We start from the raw sequence: 22,898 nt of genomic DNA, 5'->3' as shown, positions 1-22,898 counted from the left end.
AAGGGTTGGTCACGGACTATGCGCTCGTGCAGTCGATAGATGCATGATCAATTTTTTTTTTCTCTCTCTCTCTCTCTCTTTCTCCCCGCCCTCTGCAGGTTTACAAAGACGTTCACAATGCGACAGTGAGGAGCCCGTACCTGAGTCACTCTGTCCGCCAGGGAGTGCACGGGCTACAGTTCTGCCCCTACGAGGACGTGTTGGGCGTGGGACATGGCCAGGGGTTCACCAGTATGCTTGTGCCAGGCAAGTAATGAGTCCCTCAGGGGCATGGCCAGGGGTTCACCAGTATGGAATTTTCTGGCAATAGGTGAAAAGCAGGTAAAAATCAAGGAAAACCCAAAGTTGTTTTATCTGTACATTAAGAACAAGAGGATAACTAAGGAAAGTGTAGGGCCTATCAGATATGTACAAGGGAACTTATGCGTGGATGCAGAAGGTATGGGCAGGGTTCTTAATGAGTACTTTGTCTCTGTCTTCACAAAGGAGAGGGTTGATGCAGACATTGTAGTTAAAGAGGAGGAGGTGTGAAATATTAGATACGATAAGCATAATGAGAGAGGAAGTACTGGAGGGTCTGACATGCTTGAAAGTGGATAAGTCTCCAGGGCCAGATGGATTGTATCCCAGGTTGCTAAAGGAAGCTCGGGAGGAAATAGCGAATACACAGGATCATCTTCAAATTCTCACGAGATATGGGTGAGGTACCAGATGATTGGAGGTCTGTGAACGTTGTACTATTGTTTAAAAAGGCTGTGAGGGATAGGCCGTTCAGTCTGACCTCAGTGGTGGGTAAATTTTTAGAATCAATTCTGAGGGACAGGATAAACTGTCACTTAGAAAGGCACGCATTAATCAGGGATAGTCAGCATGGATTAGTTCGGGAAGGTCCTGTCTTACTAACTTAATTGAGTCTTTTGAGGAAGTAACAAGGAGGATTGATAAGGGCAGTGCAATGGATGTGGTCTACATGGATTTTATTAAGGAATTTGACAAGGTGCCGCATGGCAGACTGGTCAGTAAAATGAAAGCCCATGGGATACAGGGGAATGTGACAGTTTGGATCCAGAATTGGCTCAGTGACAGGAAACAAAGAGTGGTAGTCAATGGATGTTTTTGTGATTGGAAAGCAGTTTCCAGTGGCATTCCACAGGGCTCAGTGTTGTGTCCCTTGCTGTTTGTGGTAAATATTAATGATTTGGACTTAAATGTGGGAGGCATGATTGGGAAATTTGCTGATGACACAAAAATTGGCCATGTAGTTGATAGTGAGGAGGATAGCTGTAGAATCCAGAATGATATCAATGGTTTGATTGAGTGGGCGGAAAAGTGGCAAATGGAATTCAATCCAGAGAATGTGTGAGGTAATGCATTTGGGGAGGGCAAAAAATGGAGGGAATGCACAATAAATGGGAGGATTTTGAGAGGGGTAAAGAAAGTGAGAAACCTTGGAGTCAATGTCCACAGGTCCCTGAAGGTGGCAGGACTGGAAGAAGACATATGGAATGTTTTCCTTTATTGGCCGAGGTTCAGAATACAAAAGCCGGGATATAATGCTGGAACTGTATAAAATGCTGGTTAGGCAACAGCTGGAGTATTGCAAACAGTTCTGGTCACCACATTCCAGGAAGGACATAATTGCTCTGGAGAGAGTACAGAGGAGATTTACAAGAATGTTGCCAGGGCTTGAAAGTTGCAGCTATGAGGAAAGATTGGATAGGCTAGGGTTGTTTTCCTTAGAACAGAGGAAGCTGAGGGGTGACTTAATTGAGGTGTACAAAATTATGAGGGGCCTAGATAGAGTAGACAGGAAGGACTTGTTTCCCTGAGCGGAGAGGTCAATTACCGGGAGCACAGATTTAAGGTGATTGGTAGAAGGAATAGAGGGGACATGAGGAAAAACATTTTCACCAAGAGGGTGGTGGGTGTCTGGAATTCACTGTCAGAAGTGGTGGTGGAGGCAGAAACCCTCAATTCTTTGAAAAGGTACCTGGACATGTACCTGACATGCTGCAACCGGCAAGGCTATGGACCAGGTGCTGGAAGATGGGATTAGATTGGGCAGCTAGTTTTTTCAGCCAGTGTTGACAGAATGACCTCTTTCTGTGCCATAACTTCTTTATGGTTCTATGGGTTTGGAAGGTTCTGTCGAAGGAGCCTTGGCGAGTTGCTGCAGTACATCTTGTAGATGGTACACACTGCTGCCACTGTGCGTCGGTGGTGGAGGGAGTGAATATTCGTGGCTGGGGTGCCAGTTAAGCGGGCTGCTTTATCCTGGATGGTATCGAGCTTCTTGAGTGTTGTTGGAGCTGCACCCATCCAGGCAAGTGGAGAGTATTTCATCACACTCCTGACTTGTGCCTTGTAGTTGGTGGATAGGCTTTGGGGAGTCAGGAGGTGAGTTACTCGCTGCAGAATTCCCAGCCTCTGACCTGCTCTTGTCGCCACGGTATTTATATGGCTACTCCAGTTCAGTTTCTGGTCGATAGTAGCCCCCAGGATGTTGATAGTGGGGGATTCAGTGATAGTAATGCCACATTGAATGTCAAGGGGAGGTGGTTAGATTCTCTCTTGTTTGAGATAGTCGTTGCTTGGCACTTGTGTGGCACTTGTCAGCCCAAGCTTGGATATTGTCCAGGTCTTGCTGCATATGGACACAGTCTGTTTCAGTATCTAAGGAGTCGCGAATGGTGCTGAACATTGTGCGATCATCAGTGAACATCCCCACTTCTGGCCTTATGATTGAAGGAAGGTCAGTAATGAAGCAGCTGAAGATGGTTGGGCCGAGGACACTACCCTGAGGAACTCCTGCAGTGATGTCCTAGAGCTCAGATGATTGACCTCCAACAACCACAACCATCTTCCTTTGCACTATATGTGACTGTAACCAGCAGAGAGTTTTCTCACTGATTCCCATTGACTTCAGTTTTGCTCGGGCTCCTTGATGCCATACTCGGTCAAATGCTGCCTTGATGTCAAGGGCAGTCACTCTCACCTCACCTCTTGAGTTCAGCTCTTTTGTCCATGCTTGAACCAAGGCTGTAATGAGGTCAGGAGCTGAGTGGCCCTGGCGGAACCCAAACTGAGCGTCACTGAGCAGGTTATTGCTAAAGAAAAGTATAAAAGTCTTGCCACAACTGTACAGGGCATTGTTGAGACTGCAGAATCACAGAATAATACAGTGCAGAAGAGGCCCTTCGGCCGATCGAGTCTGCACCGATGCATTAGAAACACCTGACCTGTCTACCTAATCCCATTTGCCAGCACTTGGCCCATAGCCTTGAATGTTATGACGTGCCAAGTGCTCATCCAGGTACTTTTTAAAGGATGTGAGGCAACCTGCATCTACCACCCTCCCAGACAGGGCATTCCAGACCGTCACCACCCTCTGGGTAAAAAAGTTCTTCCTCAAATACCCCTTAAACCTCCCGCCCCTCACCTTAAACTTGTGACCCCTCGTAACTGACCCTTCAACTAAGGGGAACAGCTGCTCCCTATCCACCCTGTCCATGCCCCTCATAATCTTGTACACCTCTAGCAGGTCCCCCCTCAGCCTTCTCTGCTCCAAGGAAAACAACCCTAGCATTTTCAGTCTCTCTTCATAACTGAAATGCTCCAGCCCAGGCAACATCCTGGTGAATCTCCTCTGCACCCTCTCCAGTGCAATCACATCCTTCCTATAGTGTGGTGACCAGAACTGTACACAGTACTCCAGCTGTGACCTAACTAGCATTTTATACAGCTCCATCATAACCTCCATGCTCTTATATTCTATACCTCCTGTACGGCCAGTCAGTCTGACGGAGCTGAACCTGGGCTGTGCCCCTGCTGGGGCTTTGTCAGTGTGGAGAGCTGTTTGTTCACATCCTGTCATTCTGCCCCTCCATGTGGTGAGTGCTTCAACTCAGCAGCTGATCTGGCGAAAGAGGGAGGGGATTGAATGCTGTGTGTGCAGACTGACCTTGGGTGTATACATGAAGACAACAACAACTTGAGTTAGTACAGAACCTTTAATGTAGTAAAATGTCCCAAAGCGTTTCACAGGAGCAATTATCAAATTAAATACAACACTGAGCCACGAAGGAGATAATAGGAAATAGGACGGGCGAACACAAGCTTGGTCAAAGAGGTAGGTTTTAAAGAGGGAATTCCGGAGCTCGGGGCCACGGGCAGCTCAAGGCATGGCCGCCAATGATGGAGTGATTAAAATGAGGAAAGTTCGAGGCCGGAATTAGAGGAGTGCAGAGATCTCGGAGGGTTGTGGGGCTGGAGGAGATTACAGAGAGAGGGAGGGGTGAGGATAGGGAGGGGTGAGGACAGGGAGGAGATTACAGAGATAGGGAGGGGTGAGGACAGGGAGGAGATTACAGAGATAGGGAGGGGTGAGGACAGGGAGGTGATTACAGTGATAGGGAGGGGTGAGGACAGGGAGGAGATTACAGAGATAGGGAGGGGTGAGGACAGGGAGGAGATTACAGAGATAGGGAGGGGTGAGGACAGGGAGGTGATTACAGTGATAGGGAGGGGTGAGGACAGGGAGGAGATTACAGAGATAGGGAGGGGTGAGGACAGGGAGGAGATTACAGAGATAGGGAGGGGTGAGGACAGGGAGGAGATTACAGAGATAGGGAGGGGGCGAGGACAGGGAGGAGATTACAGAGATAGGGAGGGGTGAGGACAGGGAGGAGATTACAGAGATAGGGAGGGGTGAGGACATGGAGGAGATGACAGAGATAGGGAGGGGTGAGGACAGGGAGGAGATTACAGAGATAGGGAGGGGTGAGGACAGGGAAGAGATTACAGAGATAGGGAGGGGTGAGGACAGGGAGGAGATTACAGAGATAGGGAGGGGTGAGGGCAGGGAGGAGATTACAGAGATAGGGAGGGATGAGGACAGGGAGGAGATTACAGAGATAGGGAGGAGGTGAGCACAGGGAAGAGATTACAGAGATAGGGAGGGGTGAGGACGGGGAGGAGATTACAGAGATAGGGAGGGGTGAGGACATGGAGGAGAGTGAGTACAGGAACGGGACTGGGTGTGAGTTAATGTAGGTCAGTGAGTACAGGAAGGGGACTGGGTGTGAGTTAATGTAGGTCAGTGAGTACAGGAACGGGACTGGGTGTGAGTTAATGTAGGTCAGTGAGTACAGGAAGGGGACTGGGTGTGAGTTAATGTAGGTCAGTGAGTACAGGAAGGGGACTGGGTGTGAGTTAATGTAGGTCAGTGAGTACAGGAACGGGACTGGGTGTGAGTTAATGTAGGACAGTGAGTACAGGAACGGGACTGGGTGTGAGTTAATGTAGGTCAGTGAGTACAGGAACGGGACTGGGTGTGAGTTAATGTAGGTCAGTGAGTACAGGAACGGGACTGTGTGTGAGTTAGTGTAGGTCAGTGAGTACAGGAACGGGACTGTGTGTGAGTTAGTGTAGGTCAGTGAGTACAGGAACGGGACTGGGTGTGAGTTAATGTAGGTCAGTGAGTACAGGAACGGGACTGGGTGTGAGTTAATGTAGGTCAGTGAGTACAGGAACGGGACTGTGTGTGAGTTAGTGTAGGTCAGTGAGTACAGGAACGGGACTGGGTGTGAGTTACTGTAGGTCAGTGAGTACAGGAACGGGACTGGGTGTGAGTTAATGTAGGTCAGTGAGTACAGGAACGGGACTGGGTGTGAGTTAATGTAGGTCAGTGAGTACAGGAACGGGACTGGGTGTGAGTTAATGTAGGTCAGTGAGTACAGGAACGGGACTGGGTGTGAGTTAATGTAGGTCAGTAAGTACAGGAACGGGACTGGGTGTGAGTTAATGTGGGTCAGTGAGTACAGGAACGGGACTGGGTGTGAGTTAATGTAGGTCAGTGAGTACAGGAACGGGACTGGGTGTGAGTTAATGTCGGTCAGTGAGTACAGGAACGGGACTGGGTGTGAGTTAATGTAGGTCAGTGAGTACAGGAACGGGACTGGGTGTGAGTTAATGTGGGTCAGTGAGTACAGGAACGGGACTGGGTGTGAGTTAATGTAGGTCAGTGAGTACAGGAACGGGACTGGGTGTGAGTTAATGTAGGTCAGTGAGTACAGGAACGGGACTGGGTGTGAGTTAATGTGGGTCAGTGAGTACAGGAACGGGACTGGGTGTGAGTTAATGTAGGTCAGTGAGTACAGGAACGGGACTGGGTGTGAGTTAATGTGGGTCAGTGAGTACAGGAACGGGACTGGGTGTGAGTTAATGTAGGTCAGTGAGTACAGGAACGGGACTGGGTGTGAGTTAATGTAGGTCAGTGAGTACAGGAACGGGACTGGGTGTGAGTTAATGTGGGTCAGTGAGTACAGGAAGGGGACTGGGTGTGAGTTACTGTAGGTCAGTGAATACAGGAACGGGACTGGGTGTGAGTTAATGTAGGTCAGTGTGTACAGGAACGGGACTGGGTGTGAGTTAATGTAGGTCAGTGAGGACAGGAACGGGACTGGGTGTGAGTTAATGTGGGTCAGTGAGTACAGGAAGGGGACTGGGTGTGAGTTACTGTAGGTCAGTGTGTACAGGAACGGGACTGGGTGTGAGTTAATGTGGGTCAGTGAGTACAGGAAGGGGACTGGGTGTGAGTTACTGTAGGTCAGTGAGTACAGGAACGGGACTGGGTGTGAGTTAATGTGGGTCAGTGAGTACAGGAACGGGACTGGGTGTGAGTTAATGTAGGTCAGTGAGTACAGGAACGGGACTGGGTGTGAGTTAATGTCGGTCAGTGAGTACAGGAACGGGACTGGGTGTGAGTTAATGTCGGTCAGTGAGTACAGGAACGGGACTGGGTGTGAGTTAATGTCGGTCAGTGAGTACAGGAAGGGGACTGGGTGTGAGTTAATGTAGGTCAGTGAGTACAGGAACAGGACTGGGTGTGAGTTAATGTAGGTCAGTGAGTACAGTAACGGGACTGGGTGTGAGTTAATGTAGGTCAGTGAGTACAGGAACGGGACTGGGTGTGAGTTAATGTAGGTCAGTGAGTACAGGAACGGGACTGGGTGTGAGTTAATGTGGGTCAGTGAGTACAGGAAGGGGACTGGGTGTGAGTTAATGTCGGTCAGTGAGTACAGGAACGGGACTGGGTGTGAGTTAATGTAGGTCAGTGAGTACAGGAACGGGACTGGGTGTGAGTTAATGTAGGTCAGTGAGTGCAGGAAGGGGACTGGGTGTGAGTTAATGTGGGTCAGTGAGTACAGGAAGGGGACTGGGTGTGACTTAATGTCGGTCAGTGAGTACAGGAACGGGACTGGGTGTGAGTTAATGTCGGTCAGTGAGTACAGGAACGGGACTGGGTGTGAGTTAATGTGGGTCAGTGAGTACAGGAACGGGACTGGGTGTGAGTTAATGTCGGTCAGTGAGTACAGGAACGGGACTGGGTGTGAGTTAATGTAGGTCAGTGAGTACAGGAACAGGACTGGGTGTGAGTTAATGTAGGTCAGTGAGTACAGGAACGGGACTGGGTGTGAGTTAATGTAGGTCAGTGAGTACAGGAACGGGACTGGGTGTGAGTTAATGTAGGTCAGTGAGTACAGGAACGGGACTGGGTGTGAGTTAATGTAGGTCAGTGAGTACAGGAACGGGACTGGGTGTGAGTTAATGTAGGTCAGTGAGTGCAGGAAGGGGACTGGGTGTGAGTTAATGTGGGTCAGTGAGTACAGGAAGGGGACTGGGTGTGAGTTAATGTCGGTCAGTGAGTACAGGAACGGGACTGGGTGTGAGTTAATGTCGGTCAGTGAGTACAGGAACGGGACTGGGTGTGAGTTAATGTGGGTCAGTGAGTACAGGAACGGGACTGGGTGTGAGTTAATGTCGGTCAGTGAGTACAGGAACGGGACTGGGTGTGAGTTAATGTAGGTCAGTGAGTACAGGAACGGGACTGGGTGTGAGTTAATGTAGGTCAGTGAGTACAGGAACGGGACTGGGTGTGAGTTAATGTAGGTCAGTGAGTACAGGAACGGGATTGGGTGTGAGTTAATGTAGGTCAGTGAGTACAGGAACGGGACTGGGTGTGTGTTAATGTCGGTCAGTGAGTACAGGAACGGGACTGGGTGTGAGTTAATGTAGGTCAGTGAGTACAGGAAGGGGACTGGGTGTGAGTTAATGTAGGTCAGTGAGTACAGGAACGGGACTGGGTGTGAGTTAATGTAGGTCAGTGAGTACAGGAAGGGGACTGGGTGTGAGTTAATGTAGATCAGTGAGTACAGGAACGGGACTGGGTGTGAGTTAATGTAGGTCAGTGAGTACAGGAACGGGACTGGGTGTGAGTTAATGTAGGTCAGTGAGTACAGGAACGGGACTGGGTGTGAGTTAATGTAGGTCAGTGAGTACAGGAACGGGACTGGGTGTGAGTTAATGTAGGTCAGTGAGTACAGGAACGGGACTGGGTGTGAGTTAATGTAGGTCAGTGAGTACAGGAACGGGACTGGGTGTGAGTTAATGTAGGTCAGTGAGTACAGGAACGGGACTGGGTGTGAGTTAATGTAGGTCAGTGAGTACAGGAACGGGACTGGGTGTGAGTTAATGTCGGTCAGTGAGTACAGGAACGGGACTGGGTGTGAGTTAATGTAGGTCAGTGAGTACAGGAACGGGACTGGGTGTGAGTTAATGTAGGTCAGTGAGTACAGGAACGGGACTGGGTGTGAGTTAATGTAGGTCAGTGAGTACAGGAACGGGACTGGGTGTGAGTTAATGTAGGTCAGTGAGTACAGGAACGGGACTGGGTGTGAGTTAATGTAGGTCAGTGAGTACAGGAACGGGACTGGGTGTGAGTTAATGTAGGTCAGTGAGTGCAGGAAGGGGACTGGGTGTGAGTTAATGTGGGTCAGTGAGTACAGGAAGGGGACTGGGTGTGAGTTAATGTCGGTCAGTGAGTACAGGAACGGGACTGGGTGTGAGTTAATGTCGGTCAGTGAGTACAGGAACGGGACTGGGTGTGAGTTAATGTGGGTCAGTGAGTACAGGAACGGGACTGGGTGTGAGTTAATGTAGGTCAGTGAGTACAGGAACGGGACTGGGTGTGAGTTAATGTAGGTCAGTGAGTACAGGAACGGGACTGGGTGTGAGTTAATGTAGGTCAGTGAGTACAGGAACGGGACTGGGTGTGAGTTAATGTAGGTCAGTGAGTACAGGAACGGGACTGGGTGTGAGTTAATGTAGGTCAGTGAGTACAGGAACGGGACTGGGTGTGAGTTAATGTAGGTCAGTGAGTGCAGGAAGGGGACTGGGTGTGAGTTAATGTGGGTCAGTGAGTACAGGAAGGGGACTGGGTGTGAGTTAATGTCGGTCAGTGAGTACAGGAACGGGACTGGGTGTGAGTTAATGTCGGTCAGTGAGTACAGGAACGGGACTGGGTGTGAGTTAATGTGGGTCAGTGAGTACAGGAACGGGACTGGGTGTGAGTTAATGTCGGTCAGTGAGTACAGGAACGGGACTGGGTGTGAGTTAATGTAGGTCAGTGAGTACAGGAACGGGACTGGGTGTGAGTTAATGTAGGTCAGTGAGTACAGGAACGGGACTGGGTGTGAGTTAATGTAGGTCAGTGAGTACAGGAACGGGATTGGGTGTGAGTTAATGTAGGTCAGTGAGTACAGGAACGGGACTGGGTGTGTGTTAATGTCGGTCAGTGAGTACAGGAACGGGACTGGGTGTGAGTTAATGTAGGTCAGTGAGTACAGGAAGGGGACTGGGTGTGAGTTAATGTAGGTCAGTGAGTACAGGAACGGGACTGGGTGTGAGTTAATGTAGGTCAGTGAGTACAGGAAGGGGACTGGGTGTGAGTTAATGTAGATCAGTGAGTACAGGAACGGGACTGGGTGTGAGTTAATGTAGGTCAGTGAGTACAGGAACGGGACTGGGTGTGAGTTAATGTAGGTCAGTGAGTACAGGAACGGGACTGGGTGTGAGTTAATGTAGGTCAGTGAGTACAGGAACGGGACTGGGTGTGAGTTAATGTAGGTCAGTGAGTACAGGAACGGGACTGGGTGTGAGTTAATGTAGGTCAGTGAGTACAGGAACGGGACTGGGTGTGAGTTAATGTAGGTCAGTGAGTACAGGAACGGGACTGTGTGTGAGTTAGTGTAGGTCAGTGAGTACAGGAACGGGACTGTGTGTGAGTTAGTGTAGGTCAGTGAGTACAGGAACGGGACTGGGTGTGAGTTAATGTAGGTCAGTGAGTACAGGAACGGGACTGGGTGTGAGTTAATGTAGGTCAGTGAGTACAGGAACGGGACTGTGTGTGAGTTAGTGTAGGTCAGTGAGTACAGGAACGGGACTGGGTGTGAGTTACTGTAGGTCAGTGAGTACAGGAACGGGACTGGGTGTGAGTTAATGTAGGTCAGTGAGTACAGGAACGGGACTGGGTGTGAGTTAATGTAGGTCAGTGAGTACAGGAACGGGACTGGGTGTGAGTTAATGTAGGTCAGTGAGTACAGGAACGGGACTGGGTGTGAGTTAATGTAGGTCAGTAAGTACAGGAACGGGACTGGGTGTGAGTTAATGTGGGTCAGTGAGTACAGGAACGGGACTGGGTGTGAGTTAATGTAGGTCAGTGAGTACAGGAACGGGACTGGGTGTGAGTTAATGTCGGTCAGTGAGTACAGGAACGGGACTGGGTGTGAGTTAATGTAGGTCAGTGAGTACAGGAACGGGACTGGGTGTGAGTTAATGTGGGTCAGTGAGTACAGGAACGGGACTGGGTGTGAGTTAATGTAGGTCAGTGAGTACAGGAACGGGACTGGGTGTGAGTTAATGTAGGTCAGTGAGTACAGGAACGGGACTGGGTGTGAGTTAATGTGGGTCAGTGAGTACAGGAACGGGACTGGGTGTGAGTTAATGTAGGTCAGTGAGTACAGGAACGGGACTGGGTGTGAGTTAATGTGGGTCAGTGAGTACAGGAACGGGACTGGGTGTGAGTTAATGTAGGTCAGTGAGTACAGGAACGGGACTGGGTGTGAGTTAATGTAGGTCAGTGAGTACAGGAACGGGACTGGGTGTGAGTTAATGTGGGTCAGTGAGTACAGGAAGGGGACTGGGTGTGAGTTACTGTAGGTCAGTGAATACAGGAACGGGACTGGGTGTGAGTTAATGTAGGTCAGTGTGTACAGGAACGGGACTGGGTGTGAGTTAATGTAGGTCAGTGAGGACAGGAACGGGACTGGGTGTGAGTTAATGTCGGTCAGTGAGTACAGGAAGGGGACTGGGTGTGAGTTACTGTAGGTCAGTGTGTACAGGAACGGGACTGGGTGTGAGTTAATGTGGGTCAGTGAGTACAGGAAGGGGACTGGGTGTGAGTTACTGTAGGTCAGTGAGTACAGGAACGGGACTGGGTGTGAGTTAATGTGGGTCAGTGAGTACAGGAACGGGACTGGGTGTGAGTTAATGTAGGTCAGTGAGTACAGGAACGGGACTGGGTGTGAGTTAATGTCGGTCAGTGAGTACAGGAACGGGACTGGGTGTGAGTTAATGTCGGTCAGTGAGTACAGGAACGGGACTGGGTGTGAGTTAATGTCGGTCAGTGAGTACAGGAAGGGGACTGGGTGTGAGTTAATGTAGGTCAGTGAGTACAGGAACAGGACTGGGTGTGAGTTAATGTAGGTCAGTGAGTACAGTAACGGGACTGGGTGTGAGTTAATGTAGGTCAGTGAGTACAGGAACGGGACTGGGTGTGAGTTAATGTAGGTCAGTGAGTACAGGAACGGGACTGGGTGTGAGTTAATGTGGGTCAGTGAGTACAGGAAGGGGACTGGGTGTGAGTTAATGTCGGTCAGTGAGTACAGGAACGGGACTGGGTGTGAGTTAATGTAGGTCAGTGAGTACAGGAACGGGACTGGGTGTGAGTTAATGTAGGTCAGTGAGTGCAGGAAGGGGACTGGGTGTGAGTTAATGTGGGTCAGTGAGTACAGGAAGGGGACTGGGTGTGACTTAATGTCGGTCAGTGAGTACAGGAACGGGACTGGGTGTGAGTTAATGTCGGTCAGTGAGTACAGGAACGGGACTGGGTGTGAGTTAATGTGGGTCAGTGAGTACAGGAACGGGACTGGGTGTGAGTTAATGTGGGTCAGTGAGTACAGGAACGGGACTGGGTGTGAGTTAATGTCGGTCAGTGAGTACAGGAACGGGACTGGGTGTGAGTTAATGTAGGTCAGTGAGTACAGGAACAGGACTGGGTGTGAGTTAATGTAGGTCAGTGAGTACAGGAACGGGACTGGGTGTGAGTTAATGTAGGTCAGTGAGTACAGGAACGGGACTGGGTGTGAGTTAATGTAGGTCAGTGAGTACAGGAACGGGACTGGGTGTGAGTTAATGTAGGTCAGTGAGTACAGGAACGGGACTGGGTGTGAGTTAATGTAGGTCAGTGAGTGCAGGAAGGGGACTGGGTGTGAGTTAATGTGGGTCAGTGAGTACAGGAAGGGGACTGGGTGTGAGTTAATGTCGGTCAGTGAGTACAGGAACGGGACTGGGTGTGAGTTAATGTCGGTCAGTGAGTACAGGAACGGGACTGGGTGTGAGTTAATGTGGGTCAGTGAGTACAGGAACGGGACTGGGTGTGAGTTAATGTCGGTCAGTGAGTACAGGAACGGGACTGGGTGTGAGTTAATGTAGGTCAGTGAGTACAGGAACGGGACTGGGTGTGAGTTAATGTAGGTCAGTGAGTACAGGAACGGGACTGGGTGTGAGTTAATGTAGGTCAGTGAGTACAGGAACGGGACTGGGTGTGAGTTAATGTAGGTCAGTGAGTACAGGAACGGGACTGGGTGTGTGTTAATGTCGGTCAGTGAGTACAGGAACGGGACTGGGTGTGAGTTAATGTAGGTCAGTGAGTACAGGAAGGGGACTGGGTGTGAGTTAATGTAGGTCAGTGAGTACAGGAACGGGACTGGGTGTGAGTTAATGTAGGTCAGTGAGTACAGGAAGGGGACTGGGTGTGAGTTAATGTAGATCAGTGAGTACAGGAACGGGACTGGGTGTGAGTTAATGTAGGTCAGTGAGTACAGGAAGGGGACTGGGTGTGAGTTAATGTAGGTCAGTGAGTACAGGAACGGGACTGGGTGTGAGTTAATGTAGGTCAGTGAGTACAGGAACGGGACTGGGTGTGAGTTAATGTAGGTCAGTGAGTACAGGAACGGGACTGGGTGTGAGTTAATGTAGGTCAGTGAGTACAGGAACGGGACTGGGTGTGAGTTAATGTAGGTCAGTGAGTACAGGAACGGGACTGGGTGTGAGTTAATGTGGGTCAGTGAGTACAGGAACGGGACTGGGTGTGAGTTAATGTGGGTCAGTGAGTACAGGAACGGGACTGGGTGTGAGTTAATGTAGGTCAGTGAGTACAGGAACGAGACTGGGTGTGAGTTACTGTAGGTCAGTGAGTACAGGAACGGGACTGGGTGTGAGTTAATGTAGGTCAGTGAGTACAGGAACGGGACTGGGTGTGAGTTAATGTAGGTCAGTGAGTACAGAAACGGGACTGGGTGTGAGTTAATGTGGGTCAGTGAGTACAGGAACGGGACTGGGTGTGAGTTAATGTAGGTCAGTGAGTACAGGAACGGGACTGGGTGTGAGTTAATGTAGGTCAGTGAGTACAGGAACGGGACTGGGTGTGAGTTAATGTAGGTCAGTGAGTACAGGAACGGGACTGGGTGTGAGTTAATGTAGGTCAGTGAGTACAGGAACGGGACTGGGTGTGAGTTAATGTAGGTCAGTGAGTACAGGAACGGGACTGGGTGTGAGTTAATGTAGGTCAGTGAGCACAGGAACGGGACTGGGTGTGAGTTAATGTAGGTCAGTGAGTACAGGAACGGGACTGGGTGTGAGTTAATGTAGGTCAGTGAGTACAGAAACGGGACTGGGTGTGAGTTAATGTAGGTCAGTGAGCACAGGAACGGGACTGGGTGTGAGTTAATGTAGGTCAGTGAGTACAGGAACGGGACTGGGTGTGAGTTAATGTAGGTCAGTGAGCACAGGAACGGGACTGGGTGTGAGTTAATGTTGGTCAGTGAGCACAGGAACGGGACTGGGTGTGAGTTAATGTTGGTCAGTGAGCACAGGAACGGGACTGGGTGTGAGTTAATGTAGGTCAGTGAGTACAGAAACGGGACTGGGTGTGAGTTAATGTAGGTCAGTGAGCACAGGAACGGGACTGGGTGTGAGTTAATGTAGGTCAGTGAGTACAGGAACGGGACTGGGTGTGAGTTAATGTAGGTCAGTGAGTACAGAAACGGTACTGGGTGTGAGTTAATGTAGGTCAGTGAGTACAGGAACGGGACTGGGTGTGAGTTAATGTAGGTCAGTGAGTACAGGAACGGGACTGGGTGTGAGTTAATGTAGGTCAGTGAGTACAGGAACGGGACTGGGTGTGAGTTAATGTAGGTCAGTGAGTACAGGAACGGGACTGGGTGTGAGTTAATGTAGGTCAGTGAGTACAGGAACGGGACTGGGTGTGAGTTAATGTAGGTCAGTGAGTACAGGAACGGGACTGGGTGTGAGTTAATGTAGGTCAGTGAGTACAGGAACGGGACTGGGTGTGAGTTAATGTAGGTCAGTGAGTACAGGAACGGGACTGGGTGTGAGTTAATGTAGGTCAGTGAGTACAGGAACGGGACTGGGTGTGAGTTAATGTAGGTCAGTGAGTACAGGAACGGGACTGGGTGTGAGTTAATGTAGGTCAGTGAGTACAGGAACGGGACTGGGTGTGAGTTAATGTAGGTCAGTGAGTACAGGAACGGGACTGGGTGTGAGTTAATGTGGGTCAGTGAGTACAGGAACGGGACTGGGTGTGAGTTAATGTAGGTCAGTGAGTACAGGAACGGGACTGGGTGTGAGTTAATGTAGGTCAGTGAGTACAGGAACGGGACTGGGTGTGAGTTAATGTAGGTCAGTGAGTACAGGAACGGGACTGGGTGTGAGTTAATGTGGGTCAGTGAGTACAGGAAGGGGACTGGGTGTGAGTTAATGTGGGTCAGTGAGTACAGGAAGGGGACTGGGTGTGAGTTAATGTCGGTCAGTGAGTACAGGAACGGGACTGGGTGTGAGTTAATGTCGGTCAGTGAGTACAGGAACGGGACTGGGTGTGAGTTAATGTGGGTCAGTGAGTACAGGAACGGGACTGGGTGTGTGTTAATGTAGGTCAGTGAGTACAGGAACGGGACTGGGTGTGAGTTAATGTAGGTCAGTGAGTACAGGAACGGGACTGGGTGTGAGTTAATGTAGGTCAGTGAGTACAGGAACGGGACTGGGTGTGAGTTAATGTAGGTCAGTGAGTACAGGAACGGGACTGGGTGTGAGTTAATGTAGGTCAGTGAGTACAGGAACGGGACTGGGTGTGAGTTAATGTAGGTCAGTGAGTACAGGAACGGGACTGGGTGTGAGTTAATGTAGGTCAGTGAGTACAGGAACGGGACTGGGTGTGAGTTAATGTGGGTCAGTGAGTACAGGAAGGGGACTGGGTGTGAGTTAATGTGGGTCAGTGAGTACAGGAAGGGGACTGGGTGTGAGTTAATGTCGGTCAGTGAGTACAGGAACGGGACTGGGTGTGAGTTAATGTCGGTCAGTGAGTACAGGAACGGGACTGGGTGTGAGTTAATGTGAGTCAGTGAGTACAGGAACGGGACTGGGTGTGTGTTAATGTAGGTCAGTGAGTACAGGAACGGGACTGGGTGTGAGTTAATGTGGGTCAGTGAGTACAGGAACGGGACTGGGTGTGAGTTAATGCAGGTCAGTGAGTATAGGAACGGGACTGGGTGTGAGTTAATGTAGGTCAGTGAGTACAGGAACGGGACTGGGTGTGAGTTAATGTAGGTCAGTGAGTACAGGAACGGGACTGGGTGTGAGTTACTGTAGGTCAGTGAGTACAGGAACGGGACTGGGTGTGAGTTAATGCAGGTCAGTGAGTACAGAAACGGGACTGGGTGTGAGTTAATGTCGGTCAGTGAGTACAGGAACGGGACTGGGTGTGAGTTAATGTAGGTCAGTGAGTACAGGAACGGGACTGGGTGTGAGTTAATGTAGGTCAGTGAGTACAGGAACGGGACTGGGTGTGAGTTAATGTAGGTCAGTGAGTATAGGAACGGGACTGGGTGTGAGTTAATGTAGGTCAGTGAGTACAGGAAGGGGACTGGGTGTGAGTTAATGTGGGTCAGTGAGTGCAGGAAGGGGACTGGGTGTGAGTTAATGTGGGTCAGTGAGTACAGGAACGGGACTGGGTGTGAGTTAATGTAGGTCAGTGAGTTCAGGAACGGGACTGGGTGTGAGTTAATGTAGGTCAGTGAGTATAGGAACGGGACTGGGTGTGAGTTAATGTAGGTCAGTGAGTACAGGAAGGGGACTGGGTGTGAGTTAATGTAGGTCAGTGAGTATAGGAACGGGACTGGGTGTGAGTTAATGTAGGTCAGTGAGTACAGGAAGGGGACTGGGTGTGAGTTAATGTAGGTCAGTGAGTATAGGAACGGGACTGGGTGTGAGTTAATGTAGGTCAGTGAGTATAGGAACGGGACTGGGTGTGAGTTAATGTAGGTCAGTGAGTACAGGAAGGGGACTGGGTGTGAGTTAATGTGGGTCAGTGAGTGCAGGAAGGGGACTGGGTGTGAGTTAATGTAGGTCAGTGAGTACAGGAACGGGACTGGGTGTGAGTTAATGTAGGTCAGTGAGTACAGGAAGGGGACTGGGTGTGAGTTAATGTCGGTCAGTGAGTACAGGAACGGGACTGGGTGTGAGTTAATGTGGGTCAGTGAGTACAGGAACGGGACTGGGTGTGTGTTAATGTAGGTCAGTGAGTACAGGAACGGGACTGGGTGTGAGTTAATGTGGGTCAGTGAGTACAGGAACGGGACTGGGTGTGAGTTAATGTAGGTCAGTGAGTACAGGAACGGGACTGGGTGTGAGTTAATGTAGGTCAGTGAGTACAGGAACGGGACTGGGTGTGAGTTAATGTAGGTCAGTGAGTACAGGAACTCGACTGGGTGTGAGTTAATGTCGGTCAGTGAGTACAGGAACGGGACTGGGTGTGAGTTAATGTAGGTCAGTGAGTACAGGAACGGGACTGGGTGTGAGTTAATGTGGGTCAGTGAGTACAGGAACGGGACTGGGTGTGTGTTAATGTAGGTCAGTGAGTACAGGAACGGGACTGGGTGTGAGTTAATGTCGGTCAGTGAGTACAGGAACGGGACTGGGTGTGAGTTAATGTAGGTCAGTGAGTATAGGAACGGGACTGGGTGTGAGTTAATGTAGGTCAGTGAGTACAGGAACGGGACTGGGTGTGAGTTAATGTAGGTCAGTGAGTACAGGAACGGGACTGGGTGTGAGTTAATGTCGGTCAGTGAGTACAGGAACGGGACTGGGTGTGAGTTAATGTAGGTCAGTGAGTACAGGAACGGGACTGGGTGTGAGTTAATGTGGGTCAGTGAGTACAGGAACGGGACTGGGTGTGTGTTAATGTGGGTCAGTGAGTACAGGAACGGGACTGGGTGTGTGTTAATGTAGGTCAGTGAGTACAGGAACGGGACTGGGTGTGTGTTAATGTAGGTCATTGAGTACAGGAACGGGACTGGGTGTGAGTTAATGTAGGTCAGTGAGTACAGGAACGGGACTGGGTGTGTGTTAATGTATGTCAGTGAGTACAGGAAGGGGACTGGGTGTGAGTTAATGTAGGTCAGTGAGTACAGGAACGGGACTGGGTGTGAGTTAATGTAGGTCAGTGAGTACAGGAACGGGACTGGGTGTGTGTTAATGTAGGTCAGTGAGTACAGGAAGGGGACTGGGTGTGAGTTAATGTAGGTCAGTGAGTACAGGAATGGGACTGGGTGTGTGTTAATGTAGGTCAGTGAGTACAGGAACGGGACTGGGTGTGAGTTAATGTAGGTCAGTGAGTACAGGAACGGGACTGGGTGTGTGTTAATGTAGGTCAGTGAGTACAGGAAGGGGACTGGGTGTGAGTTAATGTAGGTCAGTGAGTACAGGAACGGGACTGGGTGTGTGTTAATGTAGGTCAGTGAGTACAGGAAGGGGACTGGGTGTGAGTTAATGTAGGTCAGTGAGTACAGGAACGGGACTGGGTGTGAGTTAATGTGGGTCAGTGAGTACAGGAACGGGACTGGGTGTGTGTTAATGTAGGTCATTGAGTACAGGAACGGGACTGGGTGTGAGTTAATGTAGGTCAGTGAGTACAGGAACGGGACTGGGTGTGTGTTAATGTAGGTCAGTGAGTACAGGAAGGGGACTGGGTGTGAGTTAATGTAGGTCAGTGAGTACAGGAACGGGACTGGGTGTGAGTTAATGTCGGTCAGTGAGTACAGGAAGGGTACTGGGTGCGAGTTAATCTAGGTCAGTGAGTATAGGAACGGGACTGGGTGCGGGTTAATGTAGGTCAGTGAGTACAGGAACGGGACTGGGTGTGAGTTAATGTAGGTCAGTGAGTACAGGAACGGGACTGGGTGTGAGTTAATGTAGGTCAGTGAGTACAGGAACAGGACTGGGTGTGAGTTAATGTAGGTCAGTGAGTACAGGAACGGGACTGGGTGTGAGTTAATGTAGGTCAGTGAGTACAGGAAGGGGACTGGGTGTGAGTTAATGTAGGTCAGTGAGTACAGGAACGGGACTGGGTGTGAGTTAATGTCGGTCAGTGAGTACAGGAAGGGTACTGGGTGTGAGTTAATCTAGGTCAGTGAGTATAGGAACGGGACTGGGTGTGTGTTAATGTAGGTCAGTGAGTACAGGAAGGGGACTGGGTGTGAGTTAATGTAGGTCAGTGAGTACAGGAACGGGACTGGGTGTGAGTTAATGTCGGTCAGTGAGTACAGGAAGGGTACTGGGTGTGAGTTAATCTAGGTCAGTGAGTATAGGAACGGGACTGGGTGCGAGTTAATGTAGGTCAGTGAGTACAGGAACGGGACTGGGTGTGAGTTAATGTAGGTCAGTGAGTACAGGAACGGGACTGGGTGTGAGTTAATGTAGGTCAGTGAGCACAGGAACGGGACTGGGTGTGAGTTAATGTAGGTCAGTGAGTACAGGAACGGGACTGGGTGTGAGTTAATGTAGGTCAGTGAGTACAGAAACGGGACTGGGTGTGAGTTAATGTAGGTCAGTGAGCACAGGAACGGGACTGGGTGTGAGTTAATGTAGGTCAGTGAGTACAGGAACGGGACTGGGTGTGAGTTAATGTAGGTCAGTGAGCACAGGAACGGGACTGGGTGTGAGTTAATGTTGGTCAGTGAGCACAGGAACGGGACTGGGTGTGAGTTAATGTTGGTCAGTGAGCACAGGAACGGGACTGGGTGTGAGTTAATGTAGGTCAGTGAGTACAGAAACGGGACTGGGTGTGAGTTAATGTAGGTCAGTGAGCACAGGAACGGGACTGGGTGTGAGTTAATGTAGGTCAGTGAGTACAGGAACGGGACTGGGTGTGAGTTAATGTAGGTCAGTGAGTACAGAAACGGTACTGGGTGTGAGTTAATGTAGGTCAGTGAGTACAGGAACGGGACTGGGTGTGAGTTAATGTAGGTCAGTGAGTACAGGAACGGGACTGGGTGTGAGTTAATGTAGGTCAGTGAGTACAGGAACGGGACTGGGTGTGAGTTAATGTAGGTCAGTGAGTACAGGAACGGGACTGGGTGTGAGTTAATGTAGGTCAGTGAGTACAGGAACGGGACTGGGTGTGAGTTAATGTAGGTCAGTGAGTACAGGAACGGGACTGGGTGTGAGTTAATGTAGGTCAGTGAGTACAGGAACGGGACTGGGTGTGAGTTAATGTAGGTCAGTGAGTACAGGAACGGGACTGGGTGTGAGTTAATGTAGGTCAGTGAGTACAGGAACGGGACTGGGTGTGAGTTAATGTAGGTCAGTGAGTACAGGAACGGGACTGGGTGTGAGTTAATGTAGGTCAGTGAGTACAGGAACGGGACTGGGTGTGAGTTAATGTAGGTCAGTGAGTACAGGAACGGGACTGGGTGTGAGTTAATGTGGGTCAGTGAGTACAGGAACGGGACTGGGTGTGAGTTAATGTAGGTCAGTGAGTACAGGAACGGGACTGGGTGTGAGTTAATGTAGGTCAGTGAGTACAGGAACGGGACTGGGTGTGAGTTAATGTAGGTCAGTGAGTACAGGAACGGGACTGGGTGTGAGTTAATGTGGGTCAGTGAGTACAGGAAGGGGACTGGGTGTGAGTTAATGTGGGTCAGTGAGTACAGGAAGGGGACTGGGTGTGAGTTAATGTCGGTCAGTGAGTACAGGAACGGGACTGGGTGTGAGTTAATGTGGGTCAGTGAGTACAGGAACGGGACTGGGTGTGTGTTAATGTAGGTCAGTGAGTACAGGAACGGGACTGGGTGTGAGTTAATGTAGGTCAGTGAGTACAGGAACGGGACTGGGTGTGAGTTAATGTAGGTCAGTGAGTACAGGAACGGGACTGGGTGTGAGTTAATGTAGGTCAGTGAGTACAGGAACGGGACTGGGTGTGAGTTAATGTAGGTCAGTGAGTACAGGAACGGGACTGGGTGTGAGTTAATGTAGGTCAGTGAGTACAGGAACGGGACTGGGTGTGTGTTAATGTAGGTCAGTGAGTACAGGAAGGGGACTGGGTGTGAGTTAATGTAGGTCAGTGAGTACAGGAATGGGACTGGGTGTGTGTTAATGTAGGTCAGTGAGTACAGGAACGGGACTGGGTGTGAGTTAATGTAGGTCAGTGAGTACAGGAACGGGACTGGGTGTGTGTTAATGTAGGTCAGTGAGTACAGGAAGGGGACTGGGTGTGAGTTAATGTAGGTCAGTGAGTACAGGAACGGGACTGGGTGTGTGTTAATGTAGGTCAGTGAGTACAGGAAGGGGACTGGGTGTGAGTTAATGTAGGTCAGTGAGTACAGGAACGGGACTGGGTGTGAGTTAATGTGGGTCAGTGAGTACAGGAACGGGACTGGGTGTGAGTTAATGTGGGTCAGTGAGTACAGGAACGGGACTGGGTGTGTGTTAATGTAGGTCATTGAGTACAGGAACGGGACTGGGTGTGAGTTAATGTAGGTCAGTGAGTACAGGAACGGGACTGGGTGTGTGTTAATGTAGGTCAGTGAGTACAGGAAGGGGACTGGGTGTGAGTTAATGTAGGTCAGTGAGTACAGGAACGGGACTGGGTGTGAGTTAATGTCGGTCAGTGAGTACAGGAAGGGTACTGGGTGTGAGTTAATCTAGGTCAGTGAGTATAGGAACGGGACTGGGTGCGGGTTAATGTAGGTCAGTGAGTACAGGAACGGGACTGGGTGTGAGTTAATGTAGGTCAGTGAGTACAGGAACGGGACTGGGTGTGAGTTAATGTAGGTCAGTGAGTACAGAAACGGGACTGGGTGTGAGTTAATGTGGGTCAGTGAGTACAGGAACGGGACTGGGTGTGAGTTAATGTAGGTCAGTGAATACAGGAACGGGACTGGGTGTGAGTTAATGTAGGTCAGTGAGCACAGGAACGGGACTGGGTGTGAGTTAATGTAGGTCAGTGAGCACAGGAACGGGACTGGGTGTGAGTTAATGTAGGTCAGTGAGTACAGGAACGGGACTGGGTGTGAGTTAATGTAGGTCAGTGAGTACAGGAACGGGACTGGGTGTGAGTTAATGTAGGTCAGTGAGTACAGGAACGGGACTGGGTGTGAGTTAATGTAGGTCAGTGAGTACAGGAACGGGACTGGGTGTGAGTTAATCTAGGTCAGTGAGTACAGGAACGGGACTGGGTGTGAGTTACTGTAGGTCAGTAAGTACAGGAACGGGACTGGGTGTGAGTTAATGTCGGTCAGTGAGTACAGGAACGGGACTGGGTGTGAGTTAATGTAGGTCAGTGAGTACAGGAACGGGACTGGGTGTGAGTTAATGTCGGTCAGTGAGTACAGGAACGGGACTGGGTGTGAGTTAATGTAGGTCAGTGAGTACAGGAACGGGACTGGGTGTGAGTTAATGTAGGACAGTGAGTACAGGAACGGGACTGGATGTGAGTTAATGTAGGTCAGTGAGTACAGGAACGGGACTGGGTGTGAGTTAATGTAGGTCAGTGAGTACAGGAACGGGACTGGGTGTGAGTTAATGTAGGTCAGTGAGTACAGGAACAGGACTGGGTGTGAGTTAATGTAGGTCAGTGAGTACAGGAACGGGACTGGGTGTGAGTTAATGTAGGTCAGTGAGTACAGGAAGGGGACTGGGTGTGAGTTAATGTAGGTCAGTGAGTACAGGAACGGGACTGGGTGTGAGTTAATGTCGGTCAGTGAGTACAGGAAGGGTACTGGGTGTGAGTTAATCTAGGTCAGTGAGTATAGGAACGGGACTGGGTGTGTGTTAATGTAGGTCAGTGAGTACAGGAAGGGGACTGGGTGTGAGTTAATGTAGGTCAGTGAGTACAGGAACGGGACTGGGTGTGAGTTAATGTCGGTCAGTGAGTACAGGAAGGGTACTGGGTGTGAGTTAATCTAGGTCAGTGAGTATAGGAACGGGACTGGGTGCGAGTTAATGTAGGTCAGTGAGTACAGGAACGGGACTGGGTGTGAGTTAATGTAGGTCAGTGAGTACAGGAACGGGACTGGGTGTGAGTTAATGTAGGTCAGTGAGTACAGAAACGGGACTGGGTGTGAGTTAATGTGGGTCAGTGAGTACAGGAACGGGACTGGGTGTGAGTTAATGTAGGTCAGTGAATACAGGAACGGGACTGGGTGTGAGTTAATGTAGGTCAGTGAGCACAGGAACGGGACTGGGTGTGAGTTAATGTAGGTCAGTGAGCACAGGAACGGGACTGGGTGTGAGTTAATGTAGGTCAGTGAGTACAGGAACGGGACTGGGTGTGAGTTAATGTAGGTCAGTGAGTACAGGAACGGGACTGGGTGTGAGTTAATGTAGGTCAGTGAGTACAGGAACGGGACTGGGTGTGAGTTAAT

General features: G+C 50.1%; 1 protein-coding gene across 1 annotated transcript in view; it reads left to right on the top strand.

Annotated features, from left to right (window-relative positions):
* The first annotated feature begins 96 nt into the window (after window positions 1-96).
* Window positions 97-22,898, top strand: part of LOC137366512 (WD repeat-containing protein 46-like) — a 52,442-nt gene continuing 29,640 nt past the window's right edge. Inside the window, exon 1 of the mRNA XM_068028306.1 lies at window positions 97-246. Coding sequence (XP_067884407.1) covers window positions 234-246 — 13 coding nt within the window. The 5' untranslated portion in view covers window positions 97-233. The remainder of the gene's footprint in view (window positions 247-22,898) is intronic.

Source organism: Heterodontus francisci, unplaced genomic scaffold (assembly GCF_036365525.1).
Source record: "Heterodontus francisci isolate sHetFra1 unplaced genomic scaffold, sHetFra1.hap1 HAP1_SCAFFOLD_865, whole genome shotgun sequence".
Lineage (NCBI taxonomy): Eukaryota > Metazoa > Chordata > Chondrichthyes > Heterodontiformes > Heterodontidae > Heterodontus > Heterodontus francisci.
The sequence above is the reverse complement of the archived record's forward strand: the minus strand, read 5'-3'. Positions and strand labels throughout refer to the sequence as shown.